At 43.6% G+C, this 23801-nt stretch overlaps 1 protein-coding gene across 5 annotated transcripts in view; it reads right to left on the bottom strand.

Moving 5' to 3' along the window:
- Positions 1–7856: 7856 nt before the first annotated feature.
- Positions 7857–23801, bottom strand: part of SCML2 (Scm polycomb group protein like 2) — a 685095-nt gene continuing 669150 nt past the window's right edge. For all 5 annotated transcript variants that reach the window (XM_069204521.1, XM_069204522.1, XM_069204519.1 and 2 more), the window contains one exon: positions 7857–11159. In XM_069204521.1, coding sequence (XP_069060622.1) covers positions 11034–11159 — 126 coding nt within the window. In that variant the 3' untranslated portion in view covers positions 7857–11033. The remainder of the gene's footprint in view (positions 11160–23801) is intronic.

Below are 23801 nucleotides of genomic sequence, written 5' to 3'. Positions count from 1 at the left end.
CATCACTGGAACCAATGCACAGCTGTTCATTTTGACTCCTGACTTTTAAGACTGTTTCTTGCTCCTTTGACTTTGGTTTGTCATAGGTGTGAACTCCACGTTCCCTGGCTGCAGCTACCTCACACCTAGTCTCCCCCAACAGTGGTGCTGAGGACCACGGCGGCCTTTCTACTAAAAGTCTTTACTACCTTTCATGTTGGACTATCCATCACACTTTCGAAGTAATTTGCTCTGCCGCTGCCGTCAAAAGAGCGATTAGAAGTATCCATCAGAATTATAAAGGCAGAGGATGTTTCTTCCTCTATCACCACAAGAGAGAGTAAAAGAAAACAACTTACTACCATACGTCCTTCAAAATCTTCAAAAATACACACAATAGGTATGGTAGTGGGCACAATACTATAGAGGTTAAAAAGAGTACAGAAGTTCTACCGAGAGCACTGTAAAAATAGACAGATAAGCCTCATCCATATCATTTTGGCATGCGTCATCACAGGTGATTCTATCCCAACTTGGTTGGATAATACAGCCATGATGGTCTTGAAACTCAAAGAGAAGGAGATCATAAGAACATTTTTTCTGTATAATAAAAGCAACACAAGGCAGGATTAAATATACAATTGGATGAACCACTCCTGTAGTCACACATTTGTCAAGGTTACACCTACTGCAGCCCTCCTTGGACCGCAGCCAGCCCTCCAGCGAGACCAGTGTTAAAGGAAAGCTTTTCAAAGATGTATGGCAAGACTTATTCTTACCTTCAGCACAGAATGATTCAGGGCTGAGACATTCAAGGCATCCTCTTAAACCAGATGAAGGCCCAACACCCTTCTGGGATACAAAAAGTGCCAAAACATGCTGGTTGAAAAGGTGAGGCAGACACACTGCGTCTTACCCAATTGTATTTTTGTTTTTAATCCTGTGAAGTGTTCTCTTTAATAAAGAGATCTTTGGCTGGCTAAGAGAGAGATAGTTGTATCACAGTATCTGGACCCTACTTCTATTCAGAAATACTATTATTATCTCCCTTTTCTCAAGACTATCTCAGCGGAATTACCCAACCACAGTGGGGCAGAATAGCACATGATGAAGAATGTGTACAACTTTATTTTTTCAAAATCTAAAATGAAGAGCAGGACTCATCTCAAATGGAAGATTTAAAAGGGTATGCATCAGTACTATGAACCCAGGACGGAGAATCATCACTGCAGATGACATTACTGTTGTTTCACATTCAGCAATGCTGTGGTTATTTACAGTGTGATCCAACAGGAACAGGAAACTGATAAAATGATTTGAAGCAAGGGCTCTATCAGGACAATTTTACTGGAGCAAATTTAAATATACATGGGCTGGTACCCCATTCACAGACAATAAATTAATATTTTTATTGTATGTGAATGTTCTTTGCAGTTAGAATAATTAACTCATTATAAAACATTTTCTACAGAATGTTTTAAATGACCAATGCTTTGAAATACCACAGGTATAAACTCCACCAGATTCTCCTGATCTACATTCCAATTGTTACTTGCTTCTGGAAGCATGCAACCATCAGCACCTCAGCAGATCCTTGTGCTCCCTGTGCTCCCCACAGTGACTCTCAGGAATATCTAAATAAGAACCCTGACTGTACCAATTCTAGAAAAAAGACTTGGCTTAGTGACCATTTGGGTAACACAATTACTTATCTGAAACTTTTATATGGTCAAATACAAATTGCCATATGCTATCAAGGTGTGTAACTTTTTCTTCATCTTATGTCCCAGACGCTTCAGTGACCACTGGGAACACAATATTAATTTAAGTGAAACACTTCAAAGTAGGAACTCCCTAAGAACCTGCAAGCTTCCAGCTAAATGGGCTTGACATATTTAAAAAACAGCATATTAATTCTAAATATGACTGTACTGTAATTTGTACAGGGGGCACTAGACGTAGCACATGGATTTCCTGGTGACAGAAACAGTCTCAACATCCAGTTGAATTCATGAATCCTTAGGCATTCTTCAATCACATAGAGAATATCCAGTGAGGTCCTGGAGCCACTAAAATATTTAACAAGGGCACATGGCTGACTTAGACTGTACATTTATTTTTTCAATAGACACATCTGGTAAATAGGAACATTTTGGGCATTTTTCTAAAGCCCTCAATGACTGGCAAGCTCTACAATATTGTATCTGCCATGTTGTACACACCCAACATTAGCTAGGAAAGCTGTGGAAAGACCCATCTGTTCTGACGACCAGAGGAAAATATCCAGAAAAAACAATTCTTGGAAACTCTAAGGTAGCATGGTACCAAAACGTATGTACCCAGGTTGTAACTAGAAGGATCTAAAAGGGAACTGTTTGTACAGTCTTGAATGACTATGAGTTGGAAAAGCTGAAGGCATAGATCAAAGATATACATGGGTCTGCATGGCCCGTTCGTGAGAACGCTAAAGCAAAGGTGAACTTGTAGCTTTTACTGTCAATGACACATACCTGAAGACACCTGGCATGCTTCAGGCTTCATGGATAAAACAAGGTCACCAAGTGATGCTTGTTGATGTGCTAGTACATCTACACAATTATGCTTTGTGAATGTATGTGGTGTAGACCAAGTAGCTGATTAGCAAATGTCAGCAAAGATATATATCTTAAGAAGGCCATGGTGGCCCCCTTTTTGTTGATGTGTAATGTACTCTAGGAGCCACAGGTAATTTTTTGCCTTTGCCTAGCATGCTTGTATGCATTTAACTCCCCATTTAGCTCTGCCGTTTTTTGATATTGGACTATCCCTATGAAGTAGAGAAAACGCTACAAAGAGCTGTTTAGTTTTTCGAAAATATTTGGTCCTATCCATGCAGTACATGAGTGCTCATGTGACATCTGGAGTAGGGAGATTTTCTTTATGCAACAGATTCAGGTTGGGGGAAAAAAGTTGATAACTCAATGGATTGATAGATATGAAATTGAGAAACCACTTTGGATAGACACTTTGGATTTGTGAGAAGAACCACTTTGTCTCTGTGTATTTGGAAGAAAGGTTTTTCCACCGTTAGGGCCTGGAGCTCACTAACACGCCTGAGTGATATGACAGCAACTAAGAACGCCACTTTCCAAGAAAGATTATGAAGAGGACATGAATGAAGTGGTTCAAAAGGAGGCCCCATGAGCCTAGTCAGTACAATATTAATATTCCAAGACAGTACTGGAGGCACCCTGGGTGGAATGATTCTTTTAAGGCCTTCCATAAAGTCTTTGATAACTGGGGACCTGGACAAAGTATGTTGTGTTTTTTATAAGTATGCAGCTATCGCTGCAAAGTGAAGACAAAAAGAAGTGTAAGCCAAAATTGCTTTCTGTAAATAATGTAAATAAACAATGTCTTGTACAGTAGCCTTAATGGGTTTCATTTGTTTGGACAGATAGTAGCAAGCAAAACGTTTCCATTTTGCTGCACAACATACTGTAGTTGTGGGTCTACGAGCTTCCCTGAGAATGTCCATACATTCCTAAGGCGATCCTAAATACCCAAACTCTATGACTCCGGGAGCCATATCTCAAGCTTGAGTGACTTTGGGTCTGGATGTCTGATATGTCCTTGATCTTGAGTAAGAAGGTCCGGCCTGTTGGGAAGCTTCTCGTGGGGAACCAGTGAGCAGTCCAGGAGTGTAACAAACCATTGCTGCCATGGAGCTACAAGGATTATGGGGAGTGATGTCTGATTTTCTGAACCAGAAAGGGAATGAGAGGGAGAGGTGGAAAAGACTAAGCAAACATCCCTCACCAGTTCATCCATACAGCATTGCCCTTTGATAGAGGGTGTGGGTGTCTGGATACGAAGCTTGGGCATTTTGAGTTCTCTGCTTTGGAGTAAAGGTCTATTTGAGGAGTTCCACATTTTCTGAAATCTCTTTGAAGGATTTACGGGCGGAATTCCCATTCGTGGACTTGTTGATGCATTCTGCTGAGCAGATCTGCAAAGTTCCTGGGAGATATTCAGCCACTAAGTGAATGCACAGTGAAGAGCTTATTGATTGAAAGAGCTGCAACAACTGGGATGACAGTGTTCCTCCTGTTTCTGTAGATAATACATAGCTGTCATGTTGTCAGTTCGGACTAAGATAACTTTGTGTGACAGTTGAGGAAGAAAAGCTTCGGGGCTAAAAAATAAAATAAAGAAAAACTGACTGAAGATCCAAATAATTGATGTGCATGGATTGGTGAGTGAGATCCCAGAATCCATGTACTATGAGGTCTTGAAGATGAGCTGAGGCACAGGGTCCAGAAAGGTTGTTGGTGTTCCACCATTGCAGAGAGCAGTGAGTATGGCGGTCTAATAACACTAGATGTTGCAGGCGACCCTGTAACAGACCACTGACGTGACAGACACTGCTGCAGGGGATGCATGCCTAGTCTGGCATAGGTAAAGATGACAATGCAGGACGCCATCATCCCTAAAAAAAAAAAGCATCATAGTCCTGACTATATATGTGTGACTTTTCTGAAATTGTGGGAGATGAGACTGAAAACTCAGAATGCGTGCTGGGTTGGGATATGCTAACCTCAACTCTGCATTGAGAACGACTCCAAAATAGGGCTGAACCTGAAGAGGTTGTAGATGGCATTTGAGAAAACTGATTGTGAACCATAACTTGTGAAGTAGGTTTACTGTGGTCTCAGTGTAAGGCTGGCACTGTTGTAGATTGCTGGCTTTGATTAGCCAGTGGTCTAAGGGAACATCTGTATATTTTGTAATCAAGGGTGTGCAGGGACTACCGAAAAGCACTTTGTGAATACTTGGGAGCAGTAGTGACAGCGAAAGGCAGGACTTTGCATGTTTTCCTGCAACCATAACCCTTAGATATTTCCTGTGTGCTGGGTGAACTGGAATGTGGAAGTAAGCATCTTTTAAGTCTAGTGCCATCATAAAGTTGCCTTGTTGAAGTAGGGGAATAACATCTTGAAAAGTAACCATGTGAAAGTGTTCTGAAAGAATGTAGTGATTTAATGGTTTGAGATCCAGAAATGGCCTTAGTGTTCCATCCTTTTTGGGGATGCGAAAATATAGGGAGTATACTCCTGTTCCCTGGTATTGTAATGAAAAAGGCTCTATGGCGCCTTTGAGAAGCAGGGACTGTACCTCTTGCTTTATAAGGGTGAGATATTCTTGGGATAACCTAAGAGAACAAGGGGGATTGTATGGCGGTGTGCTAGTGAGCTCTAGACAGTAACCATGTTGGATAATGGAAAGGACCCGATGTTATAACTATCCACTGTGTGTGAAAAATTTAAAGTCGTCCCTCTACAGGTATGGTGTGGGGCTTGGGCAGGTGTATCTAGCCACTGTTTAGGTGCTGAGGATGAACCAGATGTGGTAGTGCTCTTGTCTCTGTTGTTGCCTCTAAAGGTCCCTCTGAAGAAACCTCAAGCATATGAGGTTGAGGGTTGTCTAGGCTAAGAGGGAGATAGTTCCGAGGTTGTGGCTTTGTAACCACTTGTAAATGTGGGGCAACGAAAATAACCGCTGTGTGCCCAAGACTGAAGGGTTCCCATGTCCTTTGCTGTGTCAGTATCTTTTTTCAGTTTCTCCAGAGTGGAGTCCACCTGGGGGCCAAAAAGGTGTTTTGTCAAATGGAATGTTGAGCTGTGCTTGCTGTACCTCTGGCTTGAAGCCAGAACATCGAAGCCAGGCAAGTCTCCTTAACAAGATGCTTGTATTCACCCCTCCTGCAGCTGTATCTGTGGAATCTAATGCACAGCGTACAGAGTTACTGGTGATTGTCTGTCCTTCTGCAACAATCTGCTGACCTAATTTGCGGAGCTAATCTGGGAGATATTGGAAGAGCTCCTCCATTTCATCCTAGTGAGCCCGATCATATCTTGCTAACATGCCCTGTGAATTGGCAATGCGCCAATCATTTGCTGCTTATGCTGCAGTTCTTTTACCTGTTGCATCTATCTTTTTGCTCTCCTTGTCTGGTGGAGGAGTTTATACTGCAGCCTGGCTGTTGGCTTGCCTCCTTGCAGTGATGGCCGCCATTGAATCTAGTGGGACCTGATGTATAGTGGATCAGAAGGAGCAGGTTTATACTTTTTATCCACTCTAGGAGTGATAATGCTAGAGCGGACTGGATCCTTACAAATGTAATCTGCATGACGAATCATGCCAGTAAGCACAGGAAGTAACTGAAGGTCTCTATGGGTGATGGCTGAGGTGTCAAACAGGAAATCCTGATCCATCAGATCCCTATAGAGCTGAGCATTATAAAAAAAGCAGCTGCCCTTGCTATAATGTGCTGGTAACTAGTAGAGTCCTCTGGGGGAGTTTGTCTTGCAGGGTATAAACCTGGGTCCATATTTATCATTGGATTGGGGTCATATGCATTTCATGGATCTGGATCTGGATCTTGCTGTGTTCCACCAACATAATCCCCTATAAATAGAGGTGAACTCTAAGGTGTGAGGTCTCCTGCGATAGGAAAGGCAGGAGAACAAGGAGGGGAAAGAGGTGGAAAAGAATGAGGGTGTGGAGGTGGTAAGGAAGGTAATTCAGGAGGAGGGAGAGGAGGAGGCAAAGGTTTAGATAAAGTGGCCTTGTCCTTACATGTCTTTTTTGGAGGAGGTGAAGAGTCCAAGGCTTCTTGGAAGGATAACTTCCTCTTAAATGTCACAGGGGGGAAGCAATGATCCACCCTTTATCTTCCTGGATATGGAGGTGGCGCTGTTTTGCATCCATAGTCTCCAAAATAGGCTGGATTGGAGATGATGTAGTGGAGGATTGGCTCAAGTCCATACGCTCCAAAAGAGTTGACTCCTTTGTTTTCGGTACAGATTCTTTCGGTCCGTGACTCTGTCGGTACCGAAGGAGCGGTTTTGGCTGGTAGAGTCGGATCCTAAGTGCTCGTGCCGAAGGTTTGTCAGAAGTATTTGGACTAATATGCTGGAGGTTGATGCCCCCGATGTTGATGTCTTGGCTGGTTTCTGAGTTGAGCCGAAGGGCAGGCCAGCCTAAGTAATTTTTCTAGACTGCCCAGGGCCTGGTGGCAGTCTGGCGACCTCTTTAAGGTTTTTTTTTTTAATTTTCTTTTTTTAAGTCTTTTGTTGGGAAGGAGGTGTTACAGTACTCACTGGCTGTGTCAACGTTACCTCACTGCTCTCAATCTCCGACTAAACATCGGAGTCTGAATCTTGAACGGAGAAGGCCTCTCCTGTGTGTGCTCCTCCCCAAAGATATCTGGGGTGTCTTCTGGGGATTTCTGTGCCATCTACAACCTTTGTGCTCTTCGGTCCCGAAAGGTCTTCTTAGATCTGAAAGATCTACAGGCGTCGCAGGTAGCTTCTGGATGATCAAAGGTGAGGCACAGATTACAGACTTGATGTTGGTTAGTTTGGGGGAACTTGGAATGGCACAGAGGACAGAAACACAACAGTGTTTGTTCCATTAGCTCAACATTCTTTTTTTGGTGTCATGCAGTGGAAGGCTGGAGCAACGGGTGAGGCCGCCCTAAGGCGGTCGGTCGAAAGATCAACCAGATGATTAGAAGATCGAAGAGAAAGATAGAATACTGCGATCGGAAGCACAAAGCTGTCAAATGAAAGTTAGACAGAAGGAAATTTTCGGACCGGAGCGAGTCGAAAACTGATCAAGGGTAGACAAGTCCGAACCCGTCGGCAGAGAGAAAACAACCTAACAAAGGACTGGATGCCCATGTGCAGTATCACTGAGAAAGTGTCACTAGATCCTGTAACTCAAAAATGCTTCTTCAAAGAAAAACAACTTGTAATACTCCGAACCAAACACTAGATGGCGGGAGTATGCAGAGCATGTGTATCTACAGCCACACATGCAATCGAACATAGGGCTCACAAGAAAAAATGAAAAAAAAATTCCTGGCAAAATAGAACACTGCTTCTACAACATGCATTAAAAGAACAATGCCTTCTAAACGTACACAAATCTACCCTATATATGGTCAAAATGTTCACAGATGTGTATTTGCCTACATCTGTCCCTTCATAAGCCATGAACAGATGGTTCCTAAGGCAACCAATGGGAGAACAGATTTGCAAGCTTAAATTGTAATGCCTAGCAGACAGAGCCATAAAGTGTATCCTCTTCTTAAGAGGGACGAGATCTACCTTTTATTGGGGAGAACAGTGTTCAGACTGAAAAAAGCAGGGGCACTGAAGGTCACTGATACTCCTGCTAGTGGTGATGGTCATCAGGAAGATAGTTTTTCATGAGAATCAGCAGGGATCACAAGAGACCAGGGGTGTGGAGGACTTTGGCATAAGGTGAAACAGAATCACAGTAAAGTCCTACAGGAGAAGGTGGCCTCCTGAGGAAAGCAATTTATTAAGAAACCGTTCCAATGGCATGGAAAGCCTTATTTAAAACAGAAAATAATAACCAGTCTCACATTTGTTGGCCCAGATACATTTTAAATGCATCCATGAATATCTGTCTTTGCAAAACAAAAAGTAAATGCCAGAACATATACCACTTGAAAGCTCTTTTTTCAGAGAATGGGGACAGAAGCTCAGCCTCTAATTCATCTTCCAAAACTCAATTATATCTTAAATAATGACTGTCAAATCAACTTCCAAATTATATTTGAGACCCCATTAGACTGAAACGCTCCCAGGCTGTGGGTTGGAAAGGAACAATAGGATAAGCAATCTGCCCCAAGTTGTGGCCTTTGGAGAAGAATAAAGTTGGTGTCTGGGTGGACTAGGGATGTCAACAAACAAGATGTCTTGAGCTCATTCAAGGGATTTAGGAATTACATGGCAAGCAAGACAGTTACTTTATCTACTGAAGATTCTAAAGTGCAGCCAAACAGAAAGATGTAAAGGTGTGTTTCCATGCAATTGGCTGTTAAGGTATCCCTGCTCCTTGCCCACCATGAATGGGGACCAAACATACACTGAAATTCCTTTCTTGTTGCAGATTTTCTGATTAATGACAGGCATTGAAGGAGAATACAAACCTTCTCCTGGTTGTGGCAATAAGGAATATTTCCTGTAAAATTGCCCATTCCTTTTATCTCTTGCCAGACTGCAGATGCAGAAGATACTGAGTGGATAACCTCATTGTTTGAAGATGGATTAAATGGTGATCATATTCCCGAAACAGACAGTCATTTTTATACTTGAGGACTGTAAGAAAATATCCAAGACCAAGAGAGTGGTTTGAGAGCTGCATATTACTTGAACTTAAACCACAGGCACTGGTAAAAACTACACTACACCACCAACTGACCTCTTATGAGCTGACTGGTGATTGCGGTGATAAGAAGGTTCTGGGAGAATTTTTTCAGAGATGGGAGACAAACCTTTGTTTTTTTGCTTTCGTAAAAAAAAAAAAAAAAAAATCATCCTCTTCCTCTTTCTTTATGTGGAGATGACAACAGGAACTCACACCACGCCCAGGAGAAATCAGAACTATGTGTCCAATTGTTGATATCTGAACTGGTACCATACATGATTTACGTATTTCAAAGTCCCAAACAAATGTGGATAGGCAGCACTCAGCTAGGCCATGCTCAACAGGTAAAAAGGAATACAAAACTTGGACAAATCAAGCTCATTTTGTTGGTGTCACTAAGATTTACAGACCGAATTCTGTATTTGGTACATGGCTCCCATAATCTTCCACATGAAGAAATAAAAGTTCCCAGTTTTTTTAACCATACCCATGTATTTCACATGTCAAAAAATGTTTTAGTTAATATTCTTCACAAACAGTGAGGACTGTAACACTACTATAACATTTTCTGAAGAGGTCACAAAAGAAACAAGTGACAGTGCTGATCCAAGTGCTCCCAATTGTAGAAAGAAATGAATTGAGGCAGAAGCATACTAGTAGGGTCTCCATAAAGATCTAGAACAAAGAGGATTAAGACAGCAGGAGTTCTTCATCCATAAAGTTTTTCAACGTTAACATGTACGTTCCATACTTTTTGCGACTTAATGGTACATCAATGAACTAAGGCTATAAAAGATAGGGAACATACAATATTGTCCTCTTTGTATCTCAATAAAGCACTGCAGCTGTGAAGTTGCTTATGCTGAATATGGGCCTTTTTGAAGCACACACAGAACACCAATTGTATGACCAATATGAAGTAACCTTGATGAAGACATTTTAAAACAGATAGTACATCATAAACATGTGCCCTTATGCTCTAATAGAATATTACTGGTTTAAAATTCTGAATGGTAACAAAAAGAAAGGTCATCCAAAATTAGGTGCTGATAGTACATTCTATAACCTTTAGTTGCATTAACAAAAATACAGCCTTTTAATTGCATAAACAAAAATACAGAATGCTCAAATTGATATTGCAGAGAAACCATTTGGCTCCTGAAGAAAAGACATCCAAGTATTGCTAGCAATAAATCACAAAGGATTTTTTTCAAAAATAGTTTGCCCAAACACAAATGAAAACTTTATAAAAGTTTACATTGGTATCAAAATCTCTCACATGAGAATTCCCTTTATAGAAATTTGTGTTGCAAACAATAAAATGGAATCTACACAGCTCCTTTGGAGCGCTATTACATAGAATTGAAAAAATGTGCAAGAGATTAAATTGACCTCTTACTCTTCAAATATCTGCTGACTCAATTAAACAATAAATAAAGAAATATACAGCTACTCTATAAAATACTTAACGTCTGATGAAGTCTACACTATCCTTTGGGAATCAGCTGTTTTGGCTCTGAAAAATTCAACTGATTTCTGTGTTCTAGAACAGATCTTAATTTCAGTGACTGCATTTTTTTGTACATTGTTTTAACAAACTGTAGAAAATACATTTCTTTTTACATTCTTTTTGCTTTGCATATGCACATTTTCTGAACAGTTAATAAAAAAATGGAGCTTATTAAGAGCATTGTTTTGGATGACAATTGGGTTCAGCATCACACTGACGGTGGAAATGAACGTGCAAGATGGCAGAATATAAGCAAATAAAACACTGCTTCCAGGAACCTGAGAGATGCGTCCAAAGTGAAGACACCAATCACCAGATGTACTTAAAACTTTCCTTGTTTTAGTCTTTCAATGTGGTAACAGAGTTTTAATGCTGGACCCAATTTTAATCCCATGTATTTCATGATCATATCACTCCTCAGCAACATTAGGGCTTTTCCATCAATTTCCTGGATGGGGAAGATATTTAGAGAACAAATGTATAAATCAGACAATTTTTGTAAAGGTAAAAGCATGTTTGAACTCACTTAAATCTAATCTTCTAAACTTGGAAAACTTTCTAACATGAAGCAATTAAAACAGATGCTTCTTGTTTCCAAAAGATATGGTAAACTGGAAGTTCTGACCCTGATAATAAAATGTAGTTAAGCTATGGCACATTTGAAACACTGCTTTGTTCTTTGTAACCCGAGAAGAAATGCAAGATCGTGAACACCTGCTGTTTCATTCAAAAATCAATTTCAGATATTGGTGTCATGCGCTGGAAGGGTCTTTCAGTAGAGTAATGGAAGAAGCACATTCTTGTTGCTTTTGGAACTAATGTTCCTAGAGAGGCCCAGATGATGTGGCTGTTTACCTGCAGGTGTGATTGAAAGAGGGAGGGCCTGCATACCAGTTTCTGACTCAACAGTAAACAGAAGATGGGAGTAGTAACCCTACCTTGTCCTTGGCGATCAATACTAAATTGTTTTGTTACTGTACTAAAAAGAAATGATTTTCAAAATTCTCATAGTGATGTACTGTGTCATATTTATGTCTCCCAAGTCACTGAGGCAAATTAGTTTGATCTTTAATGTCCTTCATTGATCATTTTTTCGAAAGTCACAGTCAGTCTGATTTACCACCAAAACTAAAACTATGGGTCCCGTTTAGAATAAAGAAAGGTATGTTACCAATCTAGAAACTGATTCAACTTACTCAAGAGGCTTTCCATCGCATACAAAATTAGTAGCAGGACGGAAGAAGCAGCGATTTAGTTTTGTAGCAATGACTACATTTCTTTTGTAGGATTATTATCTTTACATTATTTTGTGTAACATTAACACAGCCCTTTACAGCATCTTCAGGGTGATTCTGAACAATACAAAACAAATTGCAACATGATTGGTATGAATTCAAGTAAACGGATCTCAAGCATATTTGTTTTTTGTTATCTTAACTGTGCTGAGGCAGAACCTACATATATCAGGGGTCTGAGAGAGACACAAGTTGTGCCTTGAATGAGTTATGGGATATGCACTCCCAAGAGTGCACATCAGGAAAACAGAAGATGAACTGATGAACATAACGGAGAAAGTCAGACTGTCAGCTATCTGTAGAATAGAGCATCCAAGTGACAAAAAAGTAGTCTACTATTTGGTTCCTCATGATACACAGAGCAAACTTGCTGGTTAGTCAAGGCCCAGCACAGATAACTGGAAGTGGCCCATCTTGGTGACTCTGCACCGGTAAATGCAGTTTCAGAAACATCCACATGTCACACATAAGGACACCTTTACCAACATGGCAACTAAGTAAGGAGGGGCTGCAGGATAGAGGTTTCACAGTAGTTGTCAGGACAGTAATTGAAGAGTTTTCCTAAAAAGTGGCGATTGGGGTGCACAGAGTAGACGGCACTGCATGTCAAAAAGGTAAATGCATGAGCACAATATAAGGAAGATGGCTTGAATTGGAGGGGCTTTCACAGAGCACAAGAACAACATCGAGCAACTAAGGGGATGATACTGTTAGGCTCCACAAAGGGTATAGGAATTAGGGGGGAAAAAACAACACAAATTGGTGGAGGTAGTGGACACAGTTGACAGGGTCACCATACCAAATATGATCAAAACCTTCCTAGGGATTGGAATAAATCAGGATTGCAAGTTGCCTGACTAGTTAGGAGAGAACTATATAGAGGGGGCCATAGTGTTAACAATCAGATATATTGAGGCCTAACGAAAGGAGAAAGGGGACACATATGTAGACCCTTCAGAAACCTATTTATAATAGGGGACTTAAATAAAGAGGGTTGATCAGGAAGTCACATGAACGCAGACAGGTCAGAAAGATAACCCTTCAGAGTGCCCAAAACAGAGCCCTGATTGGCAAAGGTAAGAATAAAAAGCAGAACATCAGAAAGGGAAGCAGACAGCTAGTCAACAGACTTTTCTGTACAATTCGATACAAATTTGTTCCATCTGAAAGCGTCTACCATCTTGGTGGAGGGACGCCTGGCTGCAAGAATAACATTGCAGACTTCAGAAGGAAGGTCGAAAGCTGTCAACTGTCGCCGCTAAGTCTCCATGCAAAAAGGTGGAGAGTTGACAGAGGTTAGGGTGGAGGACCCTCCCCTGCTGCTGCGACAGTAGAACCTCCCGAGCAGTCAGCCTGATCGAAGGATCGATGCTCAGGTTCAGAAGCTTGGGATACCAGACTCTCAGGGCCCAGTTCAGAGCCACATGGATGAGTTGGGCCTGGTTGTTCCTGATCTTCCTGAGAACTCTGGGCAGGAGTGGTATGGGTGGAAAGGCATACAGGAGGCCTGAGCATCACTTGAGACGAAAAGAGTCTCTGAGCGAGAGCTGCCTTGGAAACTCTAGTGCGCCAAACACCAAGGTTGTTCCCACTGCTGAAAGAGACCTTGCGCCACCTCCGGATGGAGACACCACTCATGATCCACCAGGCATCGAAGGCTGAGTTCCCCCACTCTGGCATTCAGGGAACCTGCCAGATGTTGAAACACCAGGGATATGCCCTTCTATTCCAGCTATGTCCACAGATGCGCCGCCTCTTGACAAAGGGTCCACAACCACACCCTGCCATGTTTGTTGTGGTAAAACATGGCGGTGGTGTTGTCCATGAACACCTGCACTCTGCACTAGCCTTCCCTTGATGGAGAGTAGGACGGCTTTCAATGGCAGTAAAATCCCACAGAACTCCAGCATGTTTATGTGGAGTCCGGTTTCCACCGGAGACGAGAGTCCTCTGATCTCAACATCTTCCACGTGGCCGCCCCATCCCTAGAGTGTCACTACTGTGAGAACTGGTTGGGGAGGGGAGAAAGGTCTGCCTCTGACCCAATCGCGGTTCGTTAGCCACCATGGCAGGTCTTTCGCAGTTCCCTCTGAGATCTGGACCATGTAGCAGAGATTCCTCAGATGCTGTGCCCTCTGGAACTTCAGGTCACACTGTAGAGCCCACAAATGCTATTTAGCATGTGTCACCTGCAGGATGCAGGAGACCATAAGACACATCAGCCTCAGAGTTATTCTCACCGAAATACAGGATAGAGGCTGAAACATTGGTGTCATAGCCTGAATATCCTGGACTCGCTGTGTGGAAGGATAAGCCTGAAACTGCACTGTATCCAGAACAGCACTGATGAAAGGGAGCATCTGAGAGGGAATCCAGTGTGACTTGGGCACATTTATAGTGAGCCCCAACGAATGCAGCAGGTCTGCCATAGTATGGAGGTGGGAGAAGACAGTCTGGGGCGAGCCTGCCTTCAACAGTCAGTCGTCCAGACAGGGAAAGACTGAAATCCCTGATCTCTGCAGATGAGTTGCAACCACCCACGATCTCCTTGGTGAACACCTGAGGGGCACTGGTAAGGTAAAAAGGGGAAAACAGTGAACTGAATGTGCTTGTGGTCTACCGTAAACAGCAGGTAGTGCCAATGGGCAGGCAGAACAGGGATGTGAAAGTAGCCGTCATGCAAGTCCAACGCTACCATCCAGTCTCCGAGGTCCAGGGCAGTTAAGCCTTGAGCCAATGTGAGCATCTTTAACTTCTCCTTTGAGGAAGAGGTTGAGGGTTCGTAGATCTATGATGGGACACAGACCCCTGTCCTTTTAGGGATCCTGACAGCAGCAGGAATAGCAACATTAGCCTATTTCTGGATGTGGAACCTTCTCAATGGTTCCCTTGGCCAAGAGAGCCATGACTTCCTTGCAGAGCAAGGACAAAGGATCCTGTCAGCCGGTCGTAAGTTGGCGGCACTGAAGGAGGGGAGGATTCGAAGGGGAGGGAGTAGCCCCTCCGAATGATCTGTAGAGCCCACCTGCCTGATGTAATGTACTGCCAGGGGTGGAGATGATGGCGGATTCTGCCACCAACTGAATGCCCATGATCTAAAAGGGCAAGATTAAGAGGGGTTGGAGGCTGCAGCTGCCGAGTTGGTGGTGGTTGGAGCAGACCACGAGCCACCAGACCCACTGGGTCAGTAGGAACGGCACCCACGCAGAGGCTGGAAAGCTTGCACGAGATGGGGGCAGGAGTATGATTGGCGCGGTTAAACGCCCCTTCTATGCCACGAAAGGCAGACTGGGGATGACATGGGGCAGCTGAGAGGCCAAGGAATTGGCAGTAGCCCATGAGTCCTTAAAGCAATCCAGTGCAGAGTCTGCCTTGTCTTTGAAGAGACAATGGCCATCACAGGGAATGTCCATGAGAGAAACCTAGAAATTCCCTGAAAAGCCAGACATTCTTAACCAGGCATGGTGTTTATGTGCCACCATCGTTGAAACCGCCCTGGCCAGCGACCTGGTTGTGTCTAAACCACATCATGTATGGTGAACTTCGCTTCATCTCTCCTGTCTGTAACTGTTTGGGAGAGTACAGAATAGAGGTCCAATAAGAATGCAGTGTTCACTGACCACAATGCAAGGTTGGCAGAAGAAAACATTTTCTTGCCAAAGCTATCTGGACTCTTGGATTCCCTGCCTGGGGGAGAGGCAGGGAATGCACCATGGGAGGTAGAAGCATGGACCATCAAGCTCTCTGGGGGTAGTGTGTTGTGTGAGAAAACTTGGGTCTCCAGGTGCGGGCGATGGCAGCGGGCAATCATCCTGTTCACAGGAGACCCTGTGCTGGGTTTGGACCAGGTGCCCAGAAGTACATTGGTGAGGGCTTTGTTAAAGGGGAGAAGGGGTTCGGCGAAAGAAGCTACTGGTTGCAGCACCTCTCTCAGGTTCCAAGTCCTCAGCCACTCTCTTCACCACAACAGCATAAGTAGACCCCTTCTCCGTAGCCACGATAGGTAAAGAAAGCATGTTGGCATCTGGAGACGTGTCCAATCTGCTGGTATCATCCACTTTCTCACATCAGTCCATGTCCTGACCTTCTGACTAGTATTCTAAAGGGTCCAGAGACCCCTCCCATACTTCCCCGAGGCCTAGCCCTCCAGAATAAGGCACCAACCTAGGACACACAGGTCCTGTCGGCGCCAGAGTCAGCATTGGTTGTTTCCGCTCCAGCTCCATGTCACATTCGGGGATCCAAATGCAGCTGGAGCTGCCCGTGGGCACCAGGAGCATCGTTGTCGGGACCTGCGTCAGGGAAGGTTGCAATGGCATGATCAGCGCCGGTCTGGAATCATGATCAGGTCCATGGGACCCATCGGAGAAGAGACCGACACTGCTGCCGTAGAACCAGATGGGGCCCCCTTGGCCCCCCGGAAGGGTTGGCCCCCTCAAAGACGAGGTGCATGTCCATGTAAAACTCCCCAAGTTGAGCTTGGTTCCCTCCACTCCCGGAACAGCAGAGAGGCGGCCCTGGTGTAGGCTCTGAAGAACCATGACTCAAATGCTGCTGTTTCTTCATCGCGTTGGCCAACGGATGAGGAGAAGTCAAAGCATGCTTCAACTTATTGTGTTTTTTGTGCCTCTTACCGGAGCGTCCTGAGAAGTTCGACTGGAACAAAGATGGCTTGGGGCTCCTTCAGCAGACCCAAAACCTTCCTCTCTACAAAGACCTTCCGAGAAACTGTGTAACGCAGAGTCTTCTGCTGGGCCTCTAGCAGCTTTAGGGACTGCCCCTTAAAGCCTTTGGCACCATGACCTGGTAGTCGGAACATGACTTGGAGTCATGGTCATGCTCCAGACGCCACACACCCACGAGGCGTAGGTCCGTAGCCAACATGGCACAGTGACAGGCGCCACATGGTTTAAATCCTACTTCAACACATCAGGAGGGGAAAAACCTAAAAAAAGGGGTAAACAAAACATCAAATAAAGCCTGGCAAAAAGTGACAGAGGGTAGCTCTCTCCGGATCTGCTCTGATTGGCGTGGAAAGAAGAGAACCAACGTCGGTGGGCTAAGTTGGCGCCTATATAGGTGACTCAGACGTCACTTCCGGCACGGGCGCAGAGCCAATCAGCACCACCTACCAACATGCAGGGGTACCCTGCTCATGAAAAATCTTCCAGATCCAGTCTGACGCTTGGGGAAATTCAAAGGTAAAGAATCTACAGGTAGAAGTCTCTTCATGTCCGTTAAAATGTTTGTGCCAGTCACTGATTATGGTAGTTTATAAAAAATAGGGATGCAAGACGCTTTTTATTCATCATTCCCCAAGGTTTACAATCACTGTCTGGAAGGTCATGACTGGTTACACAAACTCTTACTTGAATTCTAAATACAATTAGAATTGAGGAGATGCTGACTGGTAGAATATTTAACTGTATAATTAACTTTACAGAGGAAACCCATGAGAACAACATCATGTCATTCAAAAATGTATTGTTACAATAAATCTCCCTGGCCCTTTTTAATCACCTCAGGTAGCCTTGCCCATTTAGTATCCATGTCAAGTTATTACAACGGTCATATAAATCCTTGTAAAAGACTTGTCATTATACTCTAAATCATGCAAACCACTAAGTGTTTTCATGCAAACAAATAACATTCAGAACTGTATGGGCCCAGAGAGTGCAGGACACCCTCTAAATAACTGAGTAATGCAACTGAAACAACTAAGACAATGAAAGCAGTTAGGCTCCCATTGATAAAATGTCATGGTCCCCAATTTCCAGACAGTATCCATCCCTGAGCTAATGGAATACACAGGAAACATGTTTTATATGTTATGCTTCAAGAGTAAATAGACTCAAGGCTGTCATCTGGCAGTTGTTTAGCAGCCAGGGAGCACATCCTCACTATGGTTAAATCCAAATTATAAATTTGTATGTTAGATGAAAAGGAACACATTTTTGGGATACTTCCCTGCATCAGAACATTAACCCACTTTGACAGATCTGTACTGAAACTGCAAGCATCAGACCGAATTAGATGAATGTTAATAAACATTTTGTGCAGATTGGTCAAAGTGGTACAAAGTTATAAGTAACACAAAATGTTATTCATATGGATTGTAATTTAAATTAGGGTCACTATCATTGACTACAGAATACATGCTATGACACAGAAAATTAGTTGGTAAATAAACGTTATGATTGGCAACTGCAAAGGTAAAAGTTATGTGAGGTCTCCTAGAAGAAAAGTGTGTGTTGCAATGCGCTATTTGTTAAAGGAATTTATAATTAAATACTTAGATGCTCATTTTATTGACAATAAGACTATAACCTGGACAATCTGAGGAAGATTCCAACTACTTAAAAAAGTACTAATGGCTCACTTTTGTTTAATACTCTTTGCCTGGCCATAGGGTTGTTTTGAAGATTCCAGGGAAAGTCAAAAGGATCCACTGCATTTATTCATCTAATAGAGATTAACATTTTCCCATGTCCTTTGCCCCATTCACGTAGGATTTTTCTTTCATATTTTGTGTAGATTGTCTCATTCAGTCACTCTCACTATTGTTTAATTTGGGTTTGGGCAGCTATAACTAGTTAACTCATTTCCGTCTGAAACACAATAAAGTCCTCACCAACCCTCGAGAGAAGCTATGTTTGGCTAACAAGGATGAAAGACAGGTTGAGCCATAGAAGTTTAGTTTCTTGGAACGACTGTGCTCACATGGCCCTTGCCGTTTTTACTTCTCAACACACTAGGTTCTCTTATCATGTAGCTCTGGTGTGTGAGGCTTATACCCCTTGGCTTGACCCACTTTGGATTGACCAAAGATTTGGTTAAGAGAATAGCCTATTTTTCAGGAAGGTACAGAATGGAGCCCTCTTCTAGGACTCTAAGTAGTAGTTAAAATACTGCTTCAAATCTAAGAACCTTCAAATGCAAGAAAACAATTAAATGCTGGTCAGGATAAAATCAGTTACTTACCTCTAGGAGTATTTTAGTTTCAAACTCTTCTTTCTTTTGTTATATAAGTTTTTCATTTCATTCCTTCAAGATATATTGCAATTCCACAAAGACTTAAAATCCTGACTTTTTACTTTTTAACGGATGCTGAGGGCTTTTGGTCCCAGATTTCTTTTCCACCTTTTCCCGACCTCCTTCAGACTAACTGGTATCAGAGCCTTGACGCCTTCTGGCAAGAGTTTGCGCTTTATAAAACTTTTTTCATTTAATTCATTTCTAGATTTACATGCTGTGCATTATTTCACCATCTAGTGGTTAGGCTGGGAAGTGTTCTTAGCAATAACTACACTTTGTTTCAGGTATCACTCATAAGTGAAGCCTGTATGACTCACTATGATAGACAGTAAGTACAAAATACCTCAGTATGTGGTCACCAACTTTTTTCTAAGTGATTTTTTCTTTCCTTTTTTTTTTTTTTTTTTTAAATTATCACACACATTACATATAGGAGGGTCTCTTGAATCTAGAAGAGGGTTTAGTTGTACAACTATTGGTAGTGGGATGTAACTACATTAATTTGAACACAAACTATTACTGACTTCGTTTTATAGATTTAGTCATGGCGGGATGCAATATACCTGGGATCCTGTGTACTTTATGCCAAACAAAAATGTGCAGTGATGTCTTTGAGTCTGTTTCAAGGACAAACTTGTAAAAAATTTCTCTAAATATTTATGGAAAAACCCCAACTTACTGGGCATAGTCTGGCAGCCAAGTTAGTGAACCCATATTTCAGTGTCTCTGTCAAATCCTGAACATCCATCAGCATCCTACTACACACAGCACACCAAACTGCCAATCAGAGTCACCATTGTGTTGGAAAGAACAGTGGTCCTGCCTGGAGGCAGGACAAACATAATCAAGAAGACGTGGCGGTCCTAGCCTAGCTTGCCTGGGCGCGAGTAGTATAACCCAAGATATTGGCCACTGAGGAGGTGATACGGCAGTAGCTGTGAGGCAGAGGTTGCCCCAAGATCAGGACATGAAGGGCATCCCAACCTGCACAGGGTGGCAGGGTTGGTTGTGTTGAGCGCTGGGACGGGGAGACTGTGTAGGACACCCGGTGGTGTGGCTAAAATGGGGAGTCCCTGGGGGAGGATGTGAGGAGTCTGCAGCATGGGCAGGTCACACCAGAGATCAGTCCTTGAGGGTGAGCCTTGGAGTGGGGGCCAGACTGTAGGAGAAGGCATGGGAGTGCCGTATTGCCGGGAGCTAGGGGCTCTCTCAGATGAAAGTGCAGGGTGCTTGCAGCATGGGCTGGGCCAAGCCCCACCTACTGCCAGTTGGCGCTGCAGAGGCACTGGCCTGTGTGGTTCCCATAGGTGGAATCAAGAGTGCACAGCAGCCCAAATGGGTGCCGATGGTGGGACTCAAGAAAAATAGGAGCAATTTTGTGCCTGAGGGTCTGGCCAGGGGTGCTGCCTTTCAGATGCCAGTGTCACACCTCCTCCCCCCACCCTGTGTCTTCTGGCTAAGGAGAACACAACTAACAAGAGGACTATATGTTGAGAGTAAAGGAACTCTGAGGCACAGGGGTGTCATTAATATAGAGAGCAACAGACTTTAAGTACCCCTCCACCGCCTTCACAATGGATACGGGTAAAGAGTGGCATATGCTTGGTAGTAGGGGACAAATAATTCTGCAACAGCTCCCCTTGCCTTTTCGTCTTCCGTTCAGGCTCTCTTGATGCCTTCGAGGAGTCCCCCTTGACACATCTCAAGCTCTAGGCCAGTGGTGGTTAAAGTGGGCTTGCAGGTTCTCTGACCAAGGCCACCCATGACAGAACATGATGAAGGGTGAACACCAGGGGATACCCGTCTGTAACTCACACAGCCTGGCTGGAGCCTACTGTGAGCCACCATCAACATGGTTAAGAATAAAGCTGCCAATCTATCACAGGCCAAAATAGACAAACAAGCCAAAATCAAAGGTGAATGAGTGGCTGCAGCCTCCACCCCTCAAAAAAAAAAAAAAAAAGCCAACATAGACCCTCTGGTCTTGTGAGAAATGATCCTTATGGCGATCCAAGTGTCCAAGATATTGCTTGAACACAAAATGTACGAAAACCGTATTGAAGTCTCACACTTGTGGCAAGATCCTAAGAAAATGGTGGAATACAAGAAGGAGTAGTGGAAGACTCAACATAACCCTCCGCACTGCCCTTGCACGGCTGCAAGAAATATCATGCTGCTTATAGGAGTGTTTAGAGGAGCCCGAGGGCCGTGCCCGAAGAAGTATCTGAGTGGTGGGTATCCCAGAGGGAGCCGAAGCCTCCTCAGTGGATTTTTTTTTCTCATTTCAAACATTTTATTAGGTTTTCGAAAAGGATAAATGTATCGCCATAAAAGCTTGTTATATTTATTGTGAAAGGACTGTAACAAACAGGTGCAGTCTGCTAATGAGAGGTTACAGAAGTCACTATTTCATGTACCAATTACAAAAACACCCCCTGTCCAGGGCCCTTCCATTATTCACGCATTAACAAGCATCCTCCTTCTCCAGTTCTGCTCTTCTCAAAAGCAGAAGCTAAAAGGTACCTCGTGTATCCATCGCTACACATACATGCATGGTAAAACTGTTCCAGTTCCCAAGGATCCTACTCGGTCCCATCCAGGAACATGCCTCCTGTTACAGTAAGTAAAGGGGGTTCTCCCTGAGCCTATCAGTGAAAGATCAAGTGCTCTCCATCATGGGGAAGGTCTAGGTTGGGCAGTTCCTCACTCAAGTGTTATACCAATTGGCGCCATTTGGCTTCAAAAGCAAGATGTGACCCCTGCATGCTGCTGGTTAGCCACTCCATAGCCAATGTGGCCCACAGTCTCTGGTGCCTCTGTATACCTGGTGGGCAGCGTGGTTTCGTCCAATGATGGACTAGGTCAATATTGCAGCACTAAGACACTGTAGAGGCACATATGCCATTTGTCTCTGGACATTTAAGCTGAACTAAGGGGCTTCAAACTTGAAACCATTACATCAAGTGGTGTAGGTATAGAGATGGTTAGCAGTTGTGGGAGTAGTTTAGATACCTCGTCCCAGAATCGGTGGATTACAGTCCCACCAAATGTGAAGTGCATTGTCAAGTGCTTCACACTCCCACCAACACCTAGGAGAGGTGATGTAATACATGTGGTGTAGCTTACTGGGGGAGAGAGGGGGGAGGAGGGATATTGTATCCAAAAGGGATTTCGATTTTGGCGGCTGGGATATCAGTCACCATTGTGACGAAGTAACCCATCCACCATTATCTAAATCAGGCCCTTTATCTAGCTGCAGATTCCTTATCTATGAATTCTCCCCAGGTGTCAGACTGGATCCAGAAGATTTTTCGTGAGCAGTACTCCTGCACGCCTGTAGGTGGCACTGATTGGCTTCACATCAGTCATCTGCACCAGAAATAACATTGAGGGTCCTATACAGGCTCCACCAAGGTGCGCCTATGTTCACTACATTTCATGACTTTCCACGCCAAAAGAATGGAGCCTTGAAGAATACTGATCACTCGTACGTCAAAACTAAGACCCTGAAAGGACAGCCCCTGCCCATAGCAATCCGTTTGCAGAGCAGGGAAGATGGGTGGGTCTGTAAGGAATCAGCAGCTAAATATAGTCTCCACCAGAGAAGGCGTTATCGAAGGTAAGTAACTTGCACATCTGATAAATATTTCTAGCTCTAGATTCCTTACCTTTGAATATATTCTCAAACAATACCATCCCCAAAGGTGGGTCTGCAAACAAATTTCAAACAAGAAAGTCCTGTAGTACGGAACAGGCAAAGTGCCCCTCCCTAGGGACCTGACAAACAAACCTGGGGAGAATTCAAAGGAATGGAATCTGCAGTTAGAAGTCTCAAACAGATATATGTGATGAGTGGCCTATAGCGCTTCTTTAGCCTTACCAGGGCTCACAGGGGCTGGCGGACTACAGCATACTCCACCTGCTGCCAATTTGTCTCACAGTGTGTGGACCAGTACACTATCGGTCTCAGTTGTGGTGCGGCAGGAGATGCCACCCCCCACCCAATAGGCTACAGTTGAGTCATTAATGTCCGCTGGAGTCTAGAAGTCTTTCTTTTCCATACAAACGTCATTAGTTTTCATTGGATATGTTTCTGGTATATGGAACCTAGCCAAACTGAGAGGGCTTGAAAGAAGTACAGTAGTTGTGGAAGCATGTTCATTGTGATAGCATTAATGTGACTAAACCATGAGAGCTTCAACTTACCCCAGGCGTGGAGGTCTTTGGTTATAGCAGTAAGGGGGAGGGTAGTTGGCACTGAATAGATTCTTCAGAATAGATTCAGTGACGATGCAAGGCAGATTCCCAGATAACAGATCAAAGTTTTATCCCACCTGAATTCGAAGTGAGATCAGAGCCCCGCTGCCTCGTCTGCTGTGAGAGTCAAGTTAAGAATCGCTGATGTCTCATAGGTAATCTTTTATCTGGATACCTTCTAAGGCCTCCAGATTTACTACTGCCAGAATTGAAGTAGTTGGTGCGCCGTGTCAGAAGCACATCAGCATAGAGGGAGATTTTAAATTCCCTCAGGCTGAATCTGATACCTGTGACTGTAGCAGACTGCCTGATTAGGCAGTCAGGGGTTGAATAAACAAAGGAAACAGGGGCGGTAAAAGGGGATATTCCTGTCTGGTGCCCCTAGTTAGCCAAAATGGTTTGAGATAACCATAGAGGGTGGCTCTAAAGACAGGTTTGATATAACTGGGGAAAATTATCTGTAGACACAGAGTGCAGAGGTCCATTTTCTAACAAGTGAGAAG

This window comes from Pleurodeles waltl, chromosome 8 (assembly GCF_031143425.1).
Source record: "Pleurodeles waltl isolate 20211129_DDA chromosome 8, aPleWal1.hap1.20221129, whole genome shotgun sequence".
Taxonomy (NCBI): Eukaryota; Metazoa; Chordata; class Amphibia; order Caudata; family Salamandridae; genus Pleurodeles; species Pleurodeles waltl.
The sequence above is the reverse complement of the archived record's forward strand: the minus strand, read 5'-3'. Positions and strand labels throughout refer to the sequence as shown.